Consider the following 18,342-nt stretch of genomic DNA (forward strand, 5'->3'; position numbering starts at 1 on the left):
AAGAAAGAGAGAGGGAGAAAGAAAGAGAGAGAGGGAGAAAGAAAGAGAGAGAGAAAGAGAGAGAGAGAAAAGAGAAAAGAGAAAAAAGAGAAAAGAGAGAGAGAGAGAAAGAGAGAGAGAAAGAGAGAAAGAGAGAGAAAGAGAAAGAGAGAAAGAAAGAGAGAAAGAGAGAAAGAGAGGAAGTGGGGAAGAGAGAGAAAGAAAGAAAGAGAGAAAGGAAAATCAAAGACAAGGATCCAATCATAAACCAATCCAAGCACACTTCACAAGAAATGTGGCCGGCCGAGCTGCTGCGCGGGGAGCCAAACCCAGGGCAGACTCAAAAGAAGTCAGGAGGCACCAAGCTCTGGGGAACACGCCCAGGCATGGAGTGGGGCCGCTGCCACAGGGCCTCGTTTGGTTTTTTGAGGTGCCCTTGAGAGTTTTGGGGTTGTTTTGATATGTTTTTTTTTTTCTTTTAAATAAGGAAAAAGGAAAAAAGAAAATAAAAGGGGAAGAACCCAGCTCTTTCGGTCTGAGGCTGCAGGACTCTTACCCCACCTCCACCCTCTCTGCCTGCCTTGCTCCCTCCTTCCCACCACGCTGCCTGGCTCTGGCACACCGAGGAAGAGGAGCCCCAGCTCACCCTGCTCAGGGAGCCCCTGCCTGAGGCAAAGGCTCTCAGAACAGCTCCTGGTGCACACCCCCTTGGGAAAACCCCAGAGAAAGCTGGCAGCTCCTCTTATCATTCTAGGGATGGGCAGGTGGCTCCAGGCTTGGTGGCACAGGCAGGTTTGGGGCAGCTGGTGGGCTTCTCCAGGCCAAGACTGGTGGAGCCCAAGGGGTCTCCAGCCAACAGGTATGAGAAATTGAAGTTTCTTGTCCTTGGCTCCAGCTAAAGAGGAGCTGGAACCTACACCCAGGTCCCCACAACTTCCCTGGACACCTCCTATGCCAGGTTGGCAGGTATGGCCCCAAGCCAAGCACCGGCTGGAGCTGGAAGAGCAAACACTGCTTTTGGCACTCTGTTCTGCACCCAGCTCTCCACTCACTCCCCTCAGCTTCATCCCCCACAACCACTTGGGGACATCCAAGCCTCCAGGTTCAGGGGGGCTCACCCTGACCAATGCAGTGCCAGAGGCACACAGGGTTTTGTAGCACCAGTCAGTGGCACCATAGGGTCATCCCAAGCTGGGTGGGAGGTGCTCCTTCCTGGGACAGAAATGCCCAGGACCAAGCCCCCCAGGTGGCTCCCCTGGAGACACAGCAGAGCTCCCTTTTTCAGGGGAAAAAGACAGTGTGCCCAAAAAGGTGCCCACAATAAGGAAGGCACCATCTACCTTCCCCTGCCATCCCTTGCCCCTGCTATGCTTCTCACAGCCCTACCTCAGCGGGGACCTCACCACCCCACCAGGTGCCTGGGCTTGGTGGCAGTCCCAGCCCAGCCTGCACCTCCGGGATGCCCCGGAGGTGGGAGTCGTGTCCAAAAGCAGTTCCCTCATGCGAAAGAGCTAGGTCCTTCCCGGCATGCTCTCCTAAAACCTCACCAACCTTCCTACTAAACTGAACAGGGGGAAGCGGTCGTAAAATGGATCCCGGCCATCACACAGCGGGCACTCCGGAAAGATGTCTTCCTCCAGGTCCTCCTCCTCCTCCTCCTCCTCCTCCTGCCCCTGGTGCTGCTCGTCAGCAGGCTCGGTGATGTCGGAGTCGGGGTTCGAGAAGGTAGGGGAGGGGGTGAGATCAGCCATGCGCTCGCTCATGCATGTGTTGAAAAGAGGAGAGCTGTTGCAGCCAGAGATATCTGAACTAAGGTTAGTACAACAAGATAGAAGACATGTTAACACCAGCTGTTCCAAACAGAAAGAACAGGAATTTTGCTTTTTTTTTTTTTTTTTTGCTTTTTTTCTTGGTTAGGTTTTGGGGTGGGTTTTTTGTCTGCTTCAATCAAGGGACATTGGGAACAAAGACCTGCCCATCTTGTGCATCTCTAAAGCCACCAACAGCCAGACAAAAAGAGCAACCCACGGAACCAGTGTGAATGCTGGGGACACCCTTTGCTGGGTTTGCAGGGAACACAGGGACAGAGCAGGTGGCACGGAGGCTCGCCACTATCCCTGCTGCGGCAGAGAATCCCTCCTTGTGCTACGGCACAGGGGAATGCCTCCAGGCCATGCAGCTCAGCCCCCTGCTCCCCCTGCCCTGCCCCAGCCTTCTCCAGGGTGGCCCATCCTCCTTGCTGGCACCGCACCCTTCCATCGGTGTGCGGGAAGCGCACGGGGACACGCGGCACACACTGCACAGACAGACGGACGCTCAGACACCGGCGCGTGCACAGGGACACATGCCCGCCGCGTGGAGCCCACCACGGCGCGGGCTCCCTGCCTGCTGGACGGCCAGGGCCCCCACACCCCCTGTGTGGCTCCCAGCACCGGGTGAGGCAGGCAGCAGGAGCGCTGCCAGCAGCTCGTGTGCCCCTCGGGGCGCCGGCAGCCAACACGGAGGAGAGCCACGACACCGGAGCCGTCACACGGGTGTCACGCTGGCGCAGCGCTGGCAGCGTGTCCTCCTGCAGGACCTTCTGTGGGTGCCAGCCACGCTTGGAAGGAGCCAAAGCGCTCACCTGCCGACCAGCCTGAACCAGGGAAAGCGGTCGTAGAAAGGGTCTCCGCCTGTCACCACATTGTCACAGTCCTCGATGACGCTGGAAGGCACTTCTGCTGCTCGGTCGTACATCTCACGCATCAGGTCCAGGCGCTGCCTGCAGGCAGAGGAGACGCCCGTGGTGGCGGTGAGACACAGGGCTGTGGGCGCCCAGACCCTCCCGGCACAGCCATCTGTCACCCACCTCAGCTTCTCCAGGGTCCAGTAATGCGTCGCCCCGTTCTTCTGGTCCTGCACCTCCACGGCCACGATGGTGCGGGGGAACGGCCGCTTCTCCCGGTCCTTGGCAGCATCGGGAGGCAGCAGGTCGGGAGGGAGAGGCGAGTACAGCGTGTCCGTCAGGAGCACAAACTGGAACTGGACCTAGGGAGGGGCAGAGGGGCTGGTGACACACCTGGGAGGGCAGGAGGCTTCATGTGCTGCCTCTGGCGACCTCTCCTCAGCACCTCCTGGCTGCCTGTTCCCGTGGCCTCTGCTGTGGGTGCTGCAGCAGGCAGGAAGGAGCCCAGGCACCCACCTTCTTTTTCAGCTCCACGCTGATGGCGTTGGCTTCCTTGAGGAAGATTGCGTTGCCCCAGAGCAGGTCACGGAGGGAGGTGAACTGGTACCACTTCCACTTCCTAAAGGCCCAGAGGGCGAGCTCGAATTCCCGCTCTGTCCACTGCACTGTGGGGATATGGAGGGACATTCACCCCACTACCAGGACATCGACTCACAGTTCACTCCTCATGCTGCCAAAGAAAGCATCCAAACCTCCTGGCGGCTCCCAGCCCTCACCTTCATCCTCAGGTTCTTCCTCCTCCTCATTTGCCTCAGGGTAATACCTAGAATCCATCTGCTTCTGCAATGCCTCCAGTTTGCTCTCATAGTCCTGGGGGAAACAGGAAGAGAGGTGATGCAACCCACTGGTGTGACCTTCTGACCTTCCTCCACGCTGCCACATCACACTCCTCTTCCCTGCAGGAACACAGCCTCCTCCCTCCTCTGCATCAGTGCTCGCGGTAACAACTCCAGGAACAACATTTGCCCTTATTTTTAGAACACAGACCCACCCCACACAAACATCTGCCAGCATTTCAGTCATGCCTGGGCAGCCTGAGAAGGAGCCATGTCCCGGCCACCTACCAGCCTCTGCTGCTCCAGCAGGTAATTTGCCTCTTCCCGCTCCCTCCGGTACTGGTCCTCCAGCTCCTGGAGCCTAGGTGGAAATGGGGAAGCAGAGGATGACCAAGCTGGAAGTGAACCCCCAACTGCCCAGCACCTCAGGCCACGCTCTCACCTCTGCTCCATCTCCTGTTTCATGTCGATGCCTTGCTTCTCCAGCAGCTCTCTCTGGGCAAAGGCCCAGTCCACGGGCTCTGCGGGGGTCTCGGCGCACGGGGTCCGCTCGCGCTCCTGCCGAGCCTGCTCGGGGTGGTTGAAGCGGAACACGTGGCTCTTGCCCATGATGATGCGGTTTCCTGCAGCCAGGAGCACGGGGGAAAGGTGTGGGTTCAATGTGGGACAAGTGCAGGGCCCCCATGGCAGGGAGGAAGGTGGGTTGGAGCAGCTCTGGCCGGCCGGGACCCACCTGAGCGCAGGATGCTGGGCTCTGTCACCTTTTTGCCGTTCACGTAGGTGTCAGCACCTTCACAGGGCTCCAGGGTCACTATCACTGTGGAGGCAGCAGGAGGGGGAGAGGTGGAAGCACAAGGATGAATCCTGCACGTCCTGCTGCCCTGCTCCAGCAGCCTCAGGAAGGGAGAGCCACCACCACCCACCCCGTGGGCAGCTAACAGGGCTCAGCCAGTTAATCAGAGCAGTGCCAAGGAATAAGGGCAGCTGGAGACTGCATGTGAGAGGACAACAGAGCTCCCCCAGACTCATCTCCCACAGCCCCTTCACACCCAGGTTCCTGCCATTTTGGGGGGTGGATTCTGCACCACATCTACAGTCTGCTCGGCCATCCTGCCCTGATCTCCTCACCTTGCTTCCTTCCCACATGCCTTTTTGTGCGAGCTCCCCTCCCAGCCATGAGGGATTTAGCTCATCTGGAAGCATGGAGTAGCCAAAGCCCAACTAGTTTGAGGAGGGCAGGATGTTCATCTGGGGGCAGGGGCTGAGGAGATGCAGAGGGATGGGCCCCCAGGGCAATGAAGCCCCTCCAGACAAGCAATACCTTCACCACCAGATTTGGTGTCGCTGCGGAACAGGCAGTGCTCTTCTTTGATGAAGTGCCCGCTGAGAACGATGTCCTGCCTCTTCTCAGCATCTTCCCGGCCAACCCTGCAGGGCAAATCCAGCTCAATCCTCCCTCAAAGCAGCTCCTCCTGAGTGTCCCACCAGCCCCATCCTTGGAGCTGACAGGAGCAACCCTTGGTGCACCGCAGGACCAAAATCTCAGGGATTTCCACTTTGGGGATGCCCTGGGAACAGTGCCCAGCCTGGGGACTGCTGTCACCCCACTGCCCACCCGGGGAAGTCAGGCACTGAGATAGGGACAGTGCTCCCACCTCTCCATGGGACCTGGCCCTCACCTTGTTATCCCATCCTTGATGTAGTAGAGGAGACACTCGGACATGAGCGGATCCTCATTCAGGTTGACCAAGTGTGGTGTCTGGGAGAGACAAACAGGGAGCCATCCCTGAGTGCCCTGCCTGCCCGGGCACTGAGGATGCTCTGGAGGAAGGAGGGAGCTCAGCAGCACTGCAGGCTGCCCCTGCACAGGCTCTCCTGCCCTCTGCATCTTCGGGGTGACACATCCAGGCTGCTCCAGGGGACTGCACAGAGAGGCTGCCATGAGGATCCCTGCTTCCACAAGCTTCCTTGCTTTCCTCCTCACAGGGCTGAGTCCTAGCTACCCTTCCTCTGGCCACCTTTGAAAGTTCTTGTTCCAAACAGGCCCAACACAAAGCCAAAATCTTCCCATGGGGAATCCCTGATATGGCTCAGAGTCTCCTGGGGCAGGACCTTTCTCACTTGTGCTGTGAGAATATAATTCCATGTTATAGAATCATGGCATGGTTTGGGTTGGAAGGGAGATAAAAAAACACATCTCATTTCCCCCCAACTCCCACCTGCCATGGATAGGGACATCTTCCATTAGACCAGGTTGTTCCAAACCCCATCCAACCAGGTCTTGAACAATTCCAGGACCCACAGGTTCTCTGGGCAATCTGTGCCAGGGCCTAATCACACTCCCAGGGAAGAATTTCTTCCCAATACCTAATCTAGCCCTGCCCTCTGCTAGGTCAAAAAGGAAGAAAAAGTGCCCATTTTACTCCACTGATTGTACACCAGATGATGCATCCAAAAAGAGCAGGTCCCAGAGGTTCATCCAAAAGCAGTGCAGACCTGAAGTCCTGCCTGCAGGCTGAATTTCACTTTCTGGTTTTCTTCCCAACAGGTCCCTTACAGCCCTTTCTTGCTCTGAGTCACTTGGTTCTTGATAGGAGGAAAATTTCTCCCCCAGCCACAGGCCTCTCTGGCCAGAGCCAGCTTGGCTGCTGGGATCACACCTTCACGGAACAGGGGCAGTCCCAGGAGTACCAGTGGGAGAAGCTCTGAGTTTACCAGACAGAATAGTGGCTGTAAGGAACACCTTATCAGCCTGCTGAGACCCAGCATGCAGAGGGGGCCCCTCACCATGGTGCCACAAGCCTTGGCTGGCAGCAGAAACTCACTGCAAACAGGGCAGCAGAGCTGGAAGTCAAGGGAAAGGTGGGCTCTTCTCCATGGTGGCTGGAAGAAGTTGGCTGCAACATTTAACCTCTGGCCCCACTGGACAGACACACAGCCCTGGGGGCTTGAGACTTCCTTCACTTGCAGTTTTTGTCCAGATTTGTACAGCTGGTGGTGACCTTCCACTGAGCTCCTGGAGCTGTAACCACCCCAGCCATGGCACACAGAAGGACAGCGAAGTGCAATGCCCATAACAAAATGGATTTGCACACTATCAACACTAACTTTCCTCACCAGCCACTGGAGAAGTCAGAAGAGTTTCCACCTGCCAGATAGCTGAAGAGCAAGGAGGCACCAAGACCACCACAGCAATGCCCCACCTCCAAGACCAACCTGCTTTGGGGAATAAACCCCCACGCTTCCTACCCAAAGGTCTGGACTCCTAACAGGCAGCAGCTGGGACAAGAAACAAAGACAACAGTGTACAAGTTTATCCTAAAAATCAACTGGGCCATGTAAAGGAAAGTTTTTATCACCACCTGAGCTGGGGAGACACACACTTAAGAGGTTTGGCCAAGAAAATGCTACAAGCAATGAAGAGATGGAATATTTGCCCACCCACATTTCTTAGCAAGGACTTGGTGGTTTCAGGGGCAGCAATTTTAAATATCTGAAAGAATGAATTTTTATGAGTTGACACTGAAGTCCAAGAGAGTGATCATCAGCAAATCCCCTCAGGAAGGGGGACAGCATGCCCGCAGTGGGGGGTGGACATTTACCTACATATTTGTACCCATGTTTGTACCCAGCAGGCTCAATGCTGGGATTTCCCCCATGGGTTTCAGAGCCAAGAAAAGGCTAGTGAAGTATATGGGACTGGCCAGCTGTGACAGAGTGGATCAGAAGGGAGCTGCAGGGGTACAAACCAGTCCCCAGGAAGAAGAGAATAGGATGATCCTACCTTTTTAGGAGAAAATACACCCAAGGTGCCTCCATCCTCCCTCATGGCCACCCCCATTTCGGCCAGCAACGCCTCCCTGAAGGAGCAAGAGAAAGAAGTGCCTGTCAAAACTCCATGCACCCCTGGGGCCAGCACCAGGATGGAAGCCCTTGGTTTGTCCCAGGGGTTGCAGTGCAGGGCTTGCCACAGCTCTCATCACAAATCAGGTGGGTTTTTCAGAGCAGCCCACCCCTGTGCAGGCTGACATGGTGGGTACTGGGGTCCCCAGGGGGTCCAGCTGGACATCCAAAGTGTTTGGCTGCCCCAGGAACTCAACTGCTCTAACAAAGTGCCCAAGGAATGCCCCTTGAGCCATGCCACCCTGCCCCAGTGCCCCCAGCTCACCCACCTCTCCATCCGTATCGCTTCTGTCCTGCGCAGCTTCTCCTCCCACGTCTCGTTCAGCTCTGCAATGATCTTCTCTGTTTCCTGCCAGGGGGGTTAAACAGGGCTCGCCAACAGCATCCTGGGGCAGCACTCCTGCCCACTCTGCACAGATCTGCCCAGTTTCAGGCTTGTTTACACAAGCTGCAGCAGCATTTCACCCCAGTCCCATCTTCAAAGAGTGAGGCACAAACACCAGCCTCTCCATGCCGCACCACTGCCGCACCATGCAGGACCAGGAGTGCTCTGCCCATCCCAAGCCCAAAGCGCTGTCCCACAGGTCCAAGGCAGCACCAGGAGCACCCTACAACACCCAAACCCTCAGGGTGGGTGAGCTCTAAGTCTGTCCACTCTGCAAGAGCACAGCTGAGTATTGCTTCCCACGAGGATCACCCTTCATGGGGCTCCAGAAAACACCGAGCCCGCTCTGCAAGCTGCAGGGAAGGGGAAGGGGAAGGGGAAGGGGAAGGGGAAAGGGGAAAGGGGAAAGGGGAAAGGGGAAAGGGGAAAGGGGGAAAAAGAGGAAAGGGGAAAAGGAGGAAAGGGGGAAAGGGGGAAAGGGAGAAAGGGGGAAAGGGGGAAAGGGAAAAAGGGAAAAAGGGAAAAAGGGAAAAAGGGAGAAAGGGAGAAAGGGAGAAAGGGGGAAAGGGGGAAAGGGGGAAAGGGGGAAAGGGGGAAAGGGGGAAAGGGGGAAAGGGGGAAAGGGAAAGGGGAAGGGGAAGGGGAAGGGAAAGGGAAAGGGAAAGGGAAAGTGAAAGGGAAAGGGAAAGGGAAAGAGAAAGGGAAAGGGAAAGGGAAAGGGAAAGGGAAAGGGAAAGGGAAAGGGAAAGGGAAAGGGAAAGGGAAAGGGAAAGGGAAAGGGAAAGGGAAAGGGAAAGGGAAAGGGAAAGGGGAAAGAAAAGGGAAAGGGAAAGAGAAAGGGAAAGGGGAAAGAAAAGGGAAAGGGAAAGAAAGGGGAAAGAGAAAGGGAAAGGGAAAGGGAAAGGGAAAGGGAAAGGGAAAGGGAAAGGGAAAGGGAAAGGGAAAGGGAAAGGGGAAAGGGAAAGGGGAAAGGGAAAGGGGAAAGGGAAAGGGGAAAGGGAAAGGGGAAAGGGAAAGGGGAAAGGGAAAGGGAAAGGGAAAGGGAAAGGGAAAGGGAAAGGGAAAGGGAAAAGGAAAGGGAAAGGGAAAGGGAAAGGGAAAGGGAAAGGGAAAGGGAAAGGGAAAGGGAAAGGGAAAGGGAAAGGGAAAGGGAAAGGGAAAGGGAAAGGGAAAGGGAAAGGAAAAGGGAAAGGGAAAGGGAAGGCACCAGCCTCTTACCTTGAGTCTTTCAATTGCCTCTTCGCTGCCTGGAGCAAACATGATGCGCTCGTGGAGGCTGGCGACCGAGGCAGCGCGGCTGGACAGGGCAGAGAGGGAGGAAGAGGGGCTGATGCCAGCGATGGCGTTGGTCACTGTGGAGAGATTGTCATGGCGCTGACTCAGCTCTGCCCCTCGAGCATCATTATTGTTCTCAAGGTCGGACACATCTACGGGCGCGGAAGGAGGGGGGGGCCGGGGAAAGACACACAGACAGGGTGACAGAGAGAGACAGAGACAAGAAAAGCTGTTGGGAAAAAAAAAAGAGTGGCCGGTGCGTCGAGAAAAAAAGCCAGGAATTACAGGAAAAGGCACAGGCAACAGCAGAGCAGCACAGACAGCAACAGGGCAGGGCAGGCACTCTCTTCCCCAGCCCGGGCAGCCTCTCAGGGAACAGGGCTGTTTGGTGAGGCAGATGCTGGAAGCAGCCATCCTGGGCTCCCAGGGACACTTTTTTGCAACCTCAGGTCCTGCATCACTCAGGTCTGGGATCAAATGTCCTCCCAAGTATTTGCTACTGCCTCTTGTCATCCTCTCCATCTCACATAGCCTGCGTGGTTTTCCCTGCCCAGATGCCCCAGATTAGCCAGATTTGGGAGCAGAGAATGAGAAGGGAAGGGGATGAGAGGGGGTGGCCCTCTGCCCTACAAAGGGGTTAGGTAGACAGGGCAGGAGGAGCGGCAGGATTCCCTCACAGGGTCTGCTCAAAGGAAGCCCATGGCCTGCTGGAGCAGCACCTTGGCCAGGCAGCCAGAGAATAAAGCCAGGACTACAGGCAGGGGTGCTTGCCAGCTGGCACCCCAGGACTCAGCTGTGGTGGCTTAGGACCCAGGTGTGGGAGATGCTCCTCCAGCCCTGAGGAGTTACTGGCTCTCAGAGCAGTGCGCAAGAGGCAGGCAGGGCACAGGTCAGCAGGTGCAGGATTAGTCACCCATCTCCATTAGCCCACATCCAGGGAAGCTGAGCCAGGAGGGGACAGGCAGACCCCCTGGCTTCTCAGCAGGCTTGCCATAGCCTGGCTGCACTGCCTGACCCAGGGTGGACAGGGCCATAATGCTTATCCACGGGCCAAAGCCTCCAATGCCCACCAATCCATCAGTAGAGCACCATTCCATCCCACCCGAGGGCCGTGCCAGGCTCCAGCCCCAGTGAGACACCAGCAGCAGCAGCAAGAGCAGCAGCAGCGACAGGAAACATCACAACAGCATGAAGGAGGGGCTCTTGTGTGGCCTGGGCCCTTGGCATGGCCAGGTGGGAGGACACTGGTCCCTTCAGCACTAGCCCAAGCCCAGGTGCTAACCACCACTGTGGCACCATCCCCTGTGCCAGCTCCCTGAGGATGGGCAGGCACACGGCACTCCATCAGCAGGGGCTGGCTGCAGGAGCCCTCCCCATGCTGCACGGGTGCCCCTGGGCACAGCTTAAATCTCCAAAAAGCCGTGAAGCAACAGAGAGTACCAGTGATGGGGAATACACACATTTGGATCCTCCCGCAGCAGGATGGGCTAAGAGAGAAAGAGAGGGCAGGGAGGGGGGTAAGACAGAGAGAACAGAACAAGGAGGGGGGTTCATCTCAGTAGGGTATCAGACAGCACGGGGAGGGGAGCCCATGGGCACGTGCAGTCCCAGTAACACCTTCCTGGCACCTTTGCAGGGTGCTGGATGCTGGAGATGGTGGGTGGAAGGGAAGAAGGGAAGGTTTGCCGGGCAGAAAGCAGCTCCCCCTGCCACAGGAGGGGGCTGGGGGCTGTGACCATGCGTGCAGGGGCTCACCAGAGGCAGCACTGGTGCTGCTGTGGGGCAGGGCAGCAGGGTGCAGGGAGGCTGTGGGGACCTCAGCCCATCTCTGCCTGGAGCCAGTGGCAGAGAGCACCCGTGGTACCTACTGTCAATGATGTCCCCGAGGCCCTGGGCGTAGAGGAGGTCACGCAGACGAGCCACCTCATCCTTCAGCTCCCTGATGAGCTTGTTGTTGGGGTCCTCATTGATGACAGCATTGCAGCGGATCTGCTTGGCACGGTCAGCGTACCTAGGGAAGGGCAGGACTTGAGCAGCACTGAGAACTGGGGCAGGGTCTTGAGCAACACAAGAACAGGGGCAGGGTCTTGAACAGCACAAGAACAGGGGCAGAGTTTTGAGCAACACAAGAACAGGAGCAAAATCCCAGCTGCTGGACAAGCAAGAGCGTTGCAGAGCCCCTCCAACAAGGAGGATCCCAGTGCCAGGACAACCCTTTGGCCTTTTGTCTGGGATTGCAGGCTCCCTCCACAGTACACCCCCAGGCAGGGACACCACAGAGCAGGGGAGAGCATGTGGCAGTGCCTGAGCCTCAGCCAGCCTGCCCTGCTCTTGCTCACTGCAGGGAGAACAAGGGCACTTCTTCCTACCTGAGGGTGCTGAGGGTCTCATCGTAGTTGATGTCAGCAGGACTGAGAGCAGCCACCATGGCAGTTCTGGAGTTGCCTCCTGCCCAGTAAGACAGAGGCATGAGGGAGATGCTGGTCCTCGTGCCCCCTGCCACGCCCTACCTGGCAGCCACGCCCTTTGGCAGGCCACACCCCCCAGGTGTCCTCACCCAGGTTCTCCCGCAGCAGCCAGGTCAGCACCGAGTCTCGGTAGGGGATGAAATCTGTCTTCTTCTTCTTTTTGTTCTGGGGAAGGGAGAGCAAAGGGAAGGGCTGTCAAGAGCTGCCTGCTCTCCTCGAAGGGAAGGTGACAGCTGGTCCCCAGCCATGGGGACTTGGAGCAGGATGGCAACCTTGGGCATCTTTGCCCAGGCCCACAGGTCCTGCCTGTGAAATGCCCTGATCTGGGAGGGTTGTTTAAGGCTGGCTACTGAGAGCCCCAGAGGGAGGAGGAGGAATGAGAAGAATGGGAAGTGCAGGCACAGTCTCACACCCAAACCACCCTGCAACCCACTCCCACTGGGCTCAAAACCAACGCCCCCATGCAACCTGGGCACCCACCTTGTTGGGCCCTGAATCCTGCAAAGGAAATGGAGACACTGGTTAGGGGAGCTGCTTTTGCCTTGGCATCCACCACAGATCCCTGGCCCTCAAGTAGAGGGTGCCACGGGTCCCCATGCAGATGGCATCTCCACCAGCCCAGCTTGTCCCAGCTGCAGGGACAGCTTGGGACGTGTCTGCCCACCCCTTGGATCTGGGATGCTCCATCCCATGGAGCTGGGATGCTCCATCCCTCAAAGCTGAGCCCAGCCCTGCTGGCCCAAGCCCATATCCCCCCAGTGCCAATGTTTGTCTGCTCTCCAGCCACCTACCATTTCTGCCAGGGCAGAGATGACTTTCCCCAGAGTGGTCAAGGACTTGTTGATGTTTGCTCCTTCCTGGTTAGAAGAGGAAAATGCTCAGGCCCCATTTCAGAGCCACATTAAAGCCCAGGAGAAAATGAGGAATATCCAGCATGGTGTGGGCAAAGAGCAGCTGCTCTTACTGGGTAACCAGCACCCCCAGCTGGGACTCATGGTGAGACTGGCACTGGGCAGCTTTCAAACACAATCCCATCAAGGATTTTGGCAGTGCAGCGTGCAAAGAACCAGGCAAGGGAAGGAGATGCTTTGGGGATGAGGGAGGAAACCATGGTGTCCCAAGAGCAGAAGGGGACCTCGGGTCAGCTCTCACCTTTAGCCTTGTGCCCTTGGCACCTGTGGAATCAGCTCGCTCACTGCCAGCCAGGTCCACCAAGCTGATTTTGCTGACCTGCAGGCAGAGGGGAGGCTGTCAGCCCTGTGGGCACAGCAAACCCAGCACAAAACCAAAACCCCCTGCAGGATGGCACTGCTCTGAGGGCAGCAGTGGCTCTGCAGGGCCATCCTTGCAGGAGCTGCTCAGGAGCAGGGCTAATACCCTTGCAGGCAGGGCTGAAGGGCACCAGCTGCCAAATATCCTGTGCAGGGGCCAGTCCCTCAAGGGACCACGAGCCTAGAATGTGCCTGGCACTCATCTCCCTCCTGCTCCAATCCTCCACCAGGCTGCAACACCTTGCCCCAAGTGTTGATCAAAGAACACAAAAGTCCTTCCTGGACCCATGAGGGTTCCCCTGAGTCCCCCAGCCCTGCTCTTACCTTCTCAGTGGTGATGTCTGTCTCGGCATCATGCCGCTTCTGCGTGAAGATGATGTTGAACACGGCGTGGGAGCGGCTGCTGGTCTCATTCATGTTGGTGGCAGCCACTGTGCTGCAGGGAGAGCAGGACAGGGAGGTGTGACACTCCATGAGGGACACTGGAGTGGTTGGTGGCAGGGCCAGGGCTCATGCCAGGACAGGGTACATGGTGGGAAGGCAGGTCTAGAGGACAAGAGAGGGCTCTGGGAGAAGATGTGCACAGCTTCAGGCTTTTTCCTGCTGTCTCCAGTGCCCTTGGAAAGCAGGAGGAAAGTAAGGGGAAAGTGGGGCTACCCAACACTCAGTGGGGAGGGCACTGCCGCTTCCAGAGCAGCTGGACTGGCAAAGTGAGGGACTGAAGCAGGACCTTCTAGAAGTAACTGCAAACTTCCCAAACCCTGCCCATCTCCTCCTTCTCCAACCTTCTCCAACTCACCGGGCTTTGTTTCCAGAGTCCATAAGGTCCTGGATGTCATTGTAGGAGGTCACAGCCAGCTTGGAAAGGTCCTCAACATAGGGACCCATGAGGGGATGCTCCCTCACCCGCAGGTTGCCCTTGTTCTTGGGGTTCAGCAGGTCCCTCACGCGTTCGCAGTAGATCTCCATGTAGCTCACCTAGAGCAGAGGGCACGGGCAGAGCTGGCAGGATGGCCCCAAAGAGGGGTCTGCACACTGGCACAACCTGCAGAGCCAGGTGGGAGGCCAGAAGGGGCTGGGCAGGCAGAGGGGTGCCTACCTCCACAGAATAGGACATGTTGTCATTGGTGGTGTCGTTGATGCGGGAGAAGAGGTCCTCGCACAGCTGCGGACACAAGAGCCGGGCTCAGCCCCCACCAGCACAGTGCTCCTGCTTGGGGTGCCCAGCACAGAGGGTTTTCTGCCTTTTCACCCCAAAAACCTGCCAGTGAGTGCTGGGATGCTGGCAGAGCCCCCCCAAGCTGACATGGAGAATCAGCATCCCCAGAGCCCTGCCGTGGCATCATTGATGCCGGAGAAGAGGTCCTCGCACAGCTGTGGACACAAGAGTGCCCAGGATACAGGGGTTTCTACCTTTCCACCCCAAAACCCAGCCCCTGAGTGCTGGGATGCTGGCAGAACCCCCCCCCAAGCTGACATGGAGAATCAGCATCCCCAGAGCCCCTCTGTGTCCTGCCAGGCCAGCTCTTGGTTAGCAGCTCAGCACTTGGGCCACTGTTTCTCACATCCACAGGTCTTGTGTGGCCAGACCATAGTCCTTCCAGCCTTGGAGAGCCTGGATGAGCCTCCCTGACCCCCTCCTGGCAGAGCCATGCCAGCTCACTGTCACAGCACTACTTGGCAAAGCCTGGCCTCCCTCCCACCCTGCTGCCCTCTTTCCCCCCAGCTCTGCTTTTCCTTTGGGCACGGGTAGTTTTCCCCAGGCATGCCTGAGGGATGATGCCTTGCTGGTCCTTCTCCTGCTTGCCCATCATGGTGTAGGATTTCCCAGCTCCTGTCTGCCCGTAGGCGAAGATGCACACGTTGTAGCCTTCAAAGGCATGCTGCAGCATCTCCTCGCCAATGTCCCGGTACACTTGCTTCTGGGATGCATAGTTGATGTCTGCAGGCTGCACAGAGGAGGGGGACATGGAGAAATTTGGCAAGGAGGCCCTCCTGCCTCTCCCCAGCCCAGCCTTCGAGGCAGGCTCAGGCCTCCCAGTGCTTACCGTAGTGTGGGACCAGTAGGAATAGTCAAAGCTGAAGCTTTTTGGTGTCTCTTTGGGCTGTTTTGGGTTCAGGATAGCTGGGGACAAACAGATGGGAAGATGAGGCCATCAGCCACCCATGGAACCCCTGCCCCATGCCCCTCTCCCCCCCTCCATGTGGGAGGGATGAACAGTGATGGGTTTTAGTCCAAAACACTCCGGGAAGGTGGACTGGGACTCATCCAGCTTTGCAGATGGGTACAGAACCCCCAGAGCCCACCTCTGAAGGCAGAGGAGCTGTGTGCCATGGCCAGCAGAGTGCAGGGAACAGGACAGAGCCTTGCCCAAACCTCCTGCTGGACACAGAGAGGGGGACACGACTCCTTCCCCCAGGTTCCCTCCTGCTGTGGCACCTGCCCATGGAAGGGTCACAGCCTTCCTCTCCCCACAGCTGGGGCAGCGTGCCCAAAGCTCCCACGGTGGCACCTGTGGGGTGGGAGCAGCTGCAGCCCTGGCAGGGCTCCCCCAGAGCCCCTCTGGCCCCTCTGCAGGTGCCCAGCCCCAGCAGTGATTAATGCCTCGTGTCACACCAGCAGCGGAAACAAGAGTCTGCTTTTGTCATCCCCTGATGAAAAGGACGTTGCTATGGAAATTGGAGACTGCATCACTGCTCTTCCTCATGCCATGGGTGGGTTTTTTTTCCTCCTGTAGAGCATCTACCATGTGGGTTTTTTTCTGAAACAACAGATGCATCAGGAGGAACCCAAACCAGCGGGCAGTCACGAGGTGCAGCCACCAGCCATGTTGGGTGACAATGAAGTGACATTGAGGCCTGCACAGCACAGCCCCCGTGCCCACTGCCCCAGCTGCTCCCTGCCACCACCAAGGATGGAGAAGCCATAAGCCCTGAGCTTTCTCCATCCCAGCCTGCTCTGCCCTCCAGTCAGCCAGGGCTCAAACCCACTGCTGATTCCAGCTGGGGCATTCCTGGGCAGCCCCACTGCTGTGGCCAGATGTGCTTCCAGATGTGTGGTGCTACACACAGAGATGCTTTCTGCTCTGCATCCCTCCTCCAACACCACAATGGATGCTTCTACTCCCATGGGAAGGGTCCACCACCTCTGACCTGAGAACAACCCAGCACACAGCCAGGCAGACAGGGGAAGTGGGGTCAGGATCCAGCCCCAGCCACAAAACCACAGCATGGAGCTTCTGAGATGCTGCTTAGCATGGACAGAAGCCCAGCTCTGGCAGCAAAGAGGGGCTCCCTGCCTGCCCAGCTGCTGCAGGCAGCCTGGCCCCACTGCTCTGGGCACCTGCTGCGTTCCAGGCAGGCTGACTACCAGGAGAAAGGGCTGGCAAGGAGCAGCTGGCAATCCTGTAGCAGCAGGCAGGGATGTGGAGGCCCCTGGAAGAGCAGGTCTGTGTGGGCAGCATGGGCAGCCGTGGTGGCTGCTCGTTCCTGAGCCCTGCCAATGCCTGGATGTGGTGCTGAGGGCGTTGTGGAGAGGAGCAGGAGTAGAAGTTGTGCAAGAAGGGGGATGGAGCATCTCTGATGGCTCCTGGTGCTCAGCCTGGCAGCTCCACCTGGTCACCAGGCCTGGCTCTGCCCTGCAAACAGGAGCAGAGATGAGTTGTGGAGCAGGATGGAGCTGCACAAGGAGCCTGTTCTGCATCCCAGTGCCAGCCCATGCTGGGCACAGGGCAGGGAAGCAGCCGGGGATGGCACCACGTGGCTCCAGGCACCCCAGCTGCAGCTCCCAGCTGGCATGGGATGCAGAGACTGGGACACAGGGGAGCATCCCAAGGGCAGGCATCTCCTGTCCTGAGCTGAAACACTCTTGCCATGCCCCTGCCATCCCCATTTATTTGCCTGCAGACAGATGGATGCTGCTGGCGGAGTTTTTCCTTTCCTATAGGACTTTTGCAAAGTTGTTCCAAAAAGATTCATGCTCTGGGCCATTGGGATTGAAAAGGCAAGGAGGGGGTGTGGAGGTGAAGACAAACATAGAGACAAGGGGGGCAGGAAGGAGGAAAACTTCTGGAGATGTCCCTCGCCTTGCCCTGAAGAGCCACCAGCATGAGTGGGCAGGCACAAAGCAGGAGAAAGCCCAGGAGCCACATCAGAGAAAATAATCACCAGGTTTTAAAGGCAGCAGAGGCACAGCTCCAGACAGAGAGCATGACTGGGACCAAAGCCAGGGGTCTCCACCCCACCATCCTGGAGGGAGCCATCAGGAGAGGGGCCAGGAGTGCTGGTGCCCAGGATGGTGCCCACAGGAACAGAGCAGCAGGGCTGAGGGCAGCTGGAAGTTTTCAGGTGAAAGGACAGCAGAGAAAGGCTGGGATCCCTTCCCACCCTGGGCCCCTCTGCCTCCCAGGAGCTCGATGGAGGCAGGACTAGAACCTGCCTCCCCACCCCAGCAGAGGCAAAGGTCTCTGCAAATAATCCTGGGAAGGGAAAACTTCACTCTCACTCCCCTCAAATATGGTTATCTTTGGCTTCTCTGCCAGGAGCTGGGGGGATTGAGACAGTCCTGCTCTGCTGGCATCCTCCTGCCTCCGCCAGCCACAGCAGCAGCAGGCTTCTGAGCCCCCCACACTTGCTCCCCAGCCCCCTGGCCAAGAGGATTAGCCAGTGGTTTGTCCATTCATGGAGAAAATCCTCCCTGTCAGCAAAGGGCTCCTGCCTGCAGCCCTGCTGCCCTCCCTGGTGCAGGCAGAGGCACGGGCTGGAGGGGTGGGGGCACAGCCAGGGTGTGCAGGGTGAGCAGGGGCAGAGAGCTCTGAGCAAACACAGCCACGGTGGAGCTGGGGGATGCCTGGTGCTCCTGACTGGCACTAGGGCACAGCAGGTCCCGCCCAGAACCACAACAGGGAACATCTGCCCTCCTATTGCCTGGCCCTGGGCAGCTGGGATGGACAGGAGGCTTCCCCACCACGAGGACAGAAGCTCTGCCCCGCAGGCAGATGGAGAATCCCTGTCCAACCATAACGGGAGAACCCCCACAGGATGCCCGAGACCAGCGGGTGCTGCCCCACAGACCTTCCCCCTCGGCCTGGGGTGGCCAGCGGGGTCCCAGAGTCCCCCTGCACCCTTGGGTGCTGTCCCCTCCCAGCAGCAGGGTTGTCATAGCAGCCTGCAGGGCGGGGGTGGCTCCACCAGTGTGTCACCCACCGTCGGTGACGCAGGCAGCCCCAGGCGGGCGGGCAGGGAGTTATTTTAGACACTGCCCCATCTGGAGGCTTCCAGAGCCAAAGAGGAGGGGTTTCGCTGCCATTCCCACACCCTGCTGCCAGCAGCTGTTATTGAAAGAGGGGCAAAGGCCAGACAGGCTCCTGACAGGACACACAGCCCCAAGCCTGCAGGCTGCACCCCCCACCCTGAGCAAACCCTCCTCCCAGCCCTCCATCCTGCTGCTGCTGCACCTCCAAGAGCCCCAGAGAAGCAGGGATGGGTCCTGGCACGCTGCAGTGAGTGGTACCTGGCCAGGCAGTCAAAAACCACTTGCTGGCCCACGCACAGCTCCAAG

The 18,342-nt window shown here is 57.9% G+C and overlaps 1 protein-coding gene across 10 annotated transcripts in view; it reads right to left on the minus strand.

Moving 5' to 3' along the window:
- KIF1A (kinesin family member 1A) overlaps nt 1-18,342 on the minus strand; it is a gene marked incomplete at both ends in the record, with an annotated part of 33,654 nt that overhangs the window by 14,834 nt on the left and 478 nt on the right. For 4 of the 10 annotated variants that reach the window (XM_084212608.1, XM_084212616.1, XM_084212615.1 and 1 more), the window contains 23 exons: nt 2,603-2,740; nt 2,828-3,006; nt 3,161-3,309; nt 3,421-3,514; nt 3,769-3,841; nt 3,923-4,103; nt 4,214-4,297; nt 4,802-4,908; nt 5,160-5,239; nt 7,265-7,340; nt 7,653-7,732; nt 8,987-9,120; nt 10,912-11,054; nt 11,413-11,491; nt 11,601-11,676; nt 11,992-12,009; nt 12,303-12,368; nt 12,664-12,741; nt 13,107-13,218; nt 13,582-13,760; nt 13,882-13,947; nt 14,552-14,731; nt 14,831-14,907. In XM_084212608.1, coding sequence (XP_084068734.1) covers nt 2,603-2,740; nt 2,828-3,006; nt 3,161-3,309; nt 3,421-3,514; nt 3,769-3,841; nt 3,923-4,103; nt 4,214-4,297; nt 4,802-4,908; nt 5,160-5,239; nt 7,265-7,340; nt 7,653-7,732; nt 8,987-9,120; nt 10,912-11,054; nt 11,413-11,491; nt 11,601-11,676; nt 11,992-12,009; nt 12,303-12,368; nt 12,664-12,741; nt 13,107-13,218; nt 13,582-13,760; nt 13,882-13,947; nt 14,552-14,731; nt 14,831-14,907 — 2,449 coding nt within the window. Of the gene's footprint in view, nt 1-1,530; nt 1,789-2,602; nt 2,741-2,827; nt 3,007-3,160; nt 3,310-3,420; nt 3,515-3,768; nt 3,842-3,922; nt 4,104-4,213; nt 4,298-4,801; nt 4,909-5,159; nt 5,240-7,264; nt 7,341-7,652; nt 7,733-8,986; nt 9,196-10,503; nt 10,531-10,911; nt 11,055-11,412; nt 11,492-11,600; nt 11,677-11,991; nt 12,010-12,302; nt 12,369-12,663; nt 12,742-13,106; nt 13,219-13,581; nt 13,761-13,881; nt 13,948-14,551; nt 14,732-14,830; nt 14,908-18,342 lie in introns of all 10 variants that reach the window. The other 6 variants (XM_084212610.1, XM_084212609.1, XM_084212613.1 and 3 more) reach the window with 4 other exon arrangements.

This window comes from Fringilla coelebs (genome assembly GCF_963513975.1).
Source record: "Fringilla coelebs genome assembly, chromosome: 10".
NCBI lineage: Eukaryota > Metazoa > Chordata > Aves > Passeriformes > Fringillidae > Fringilla > Fringilla coelebs.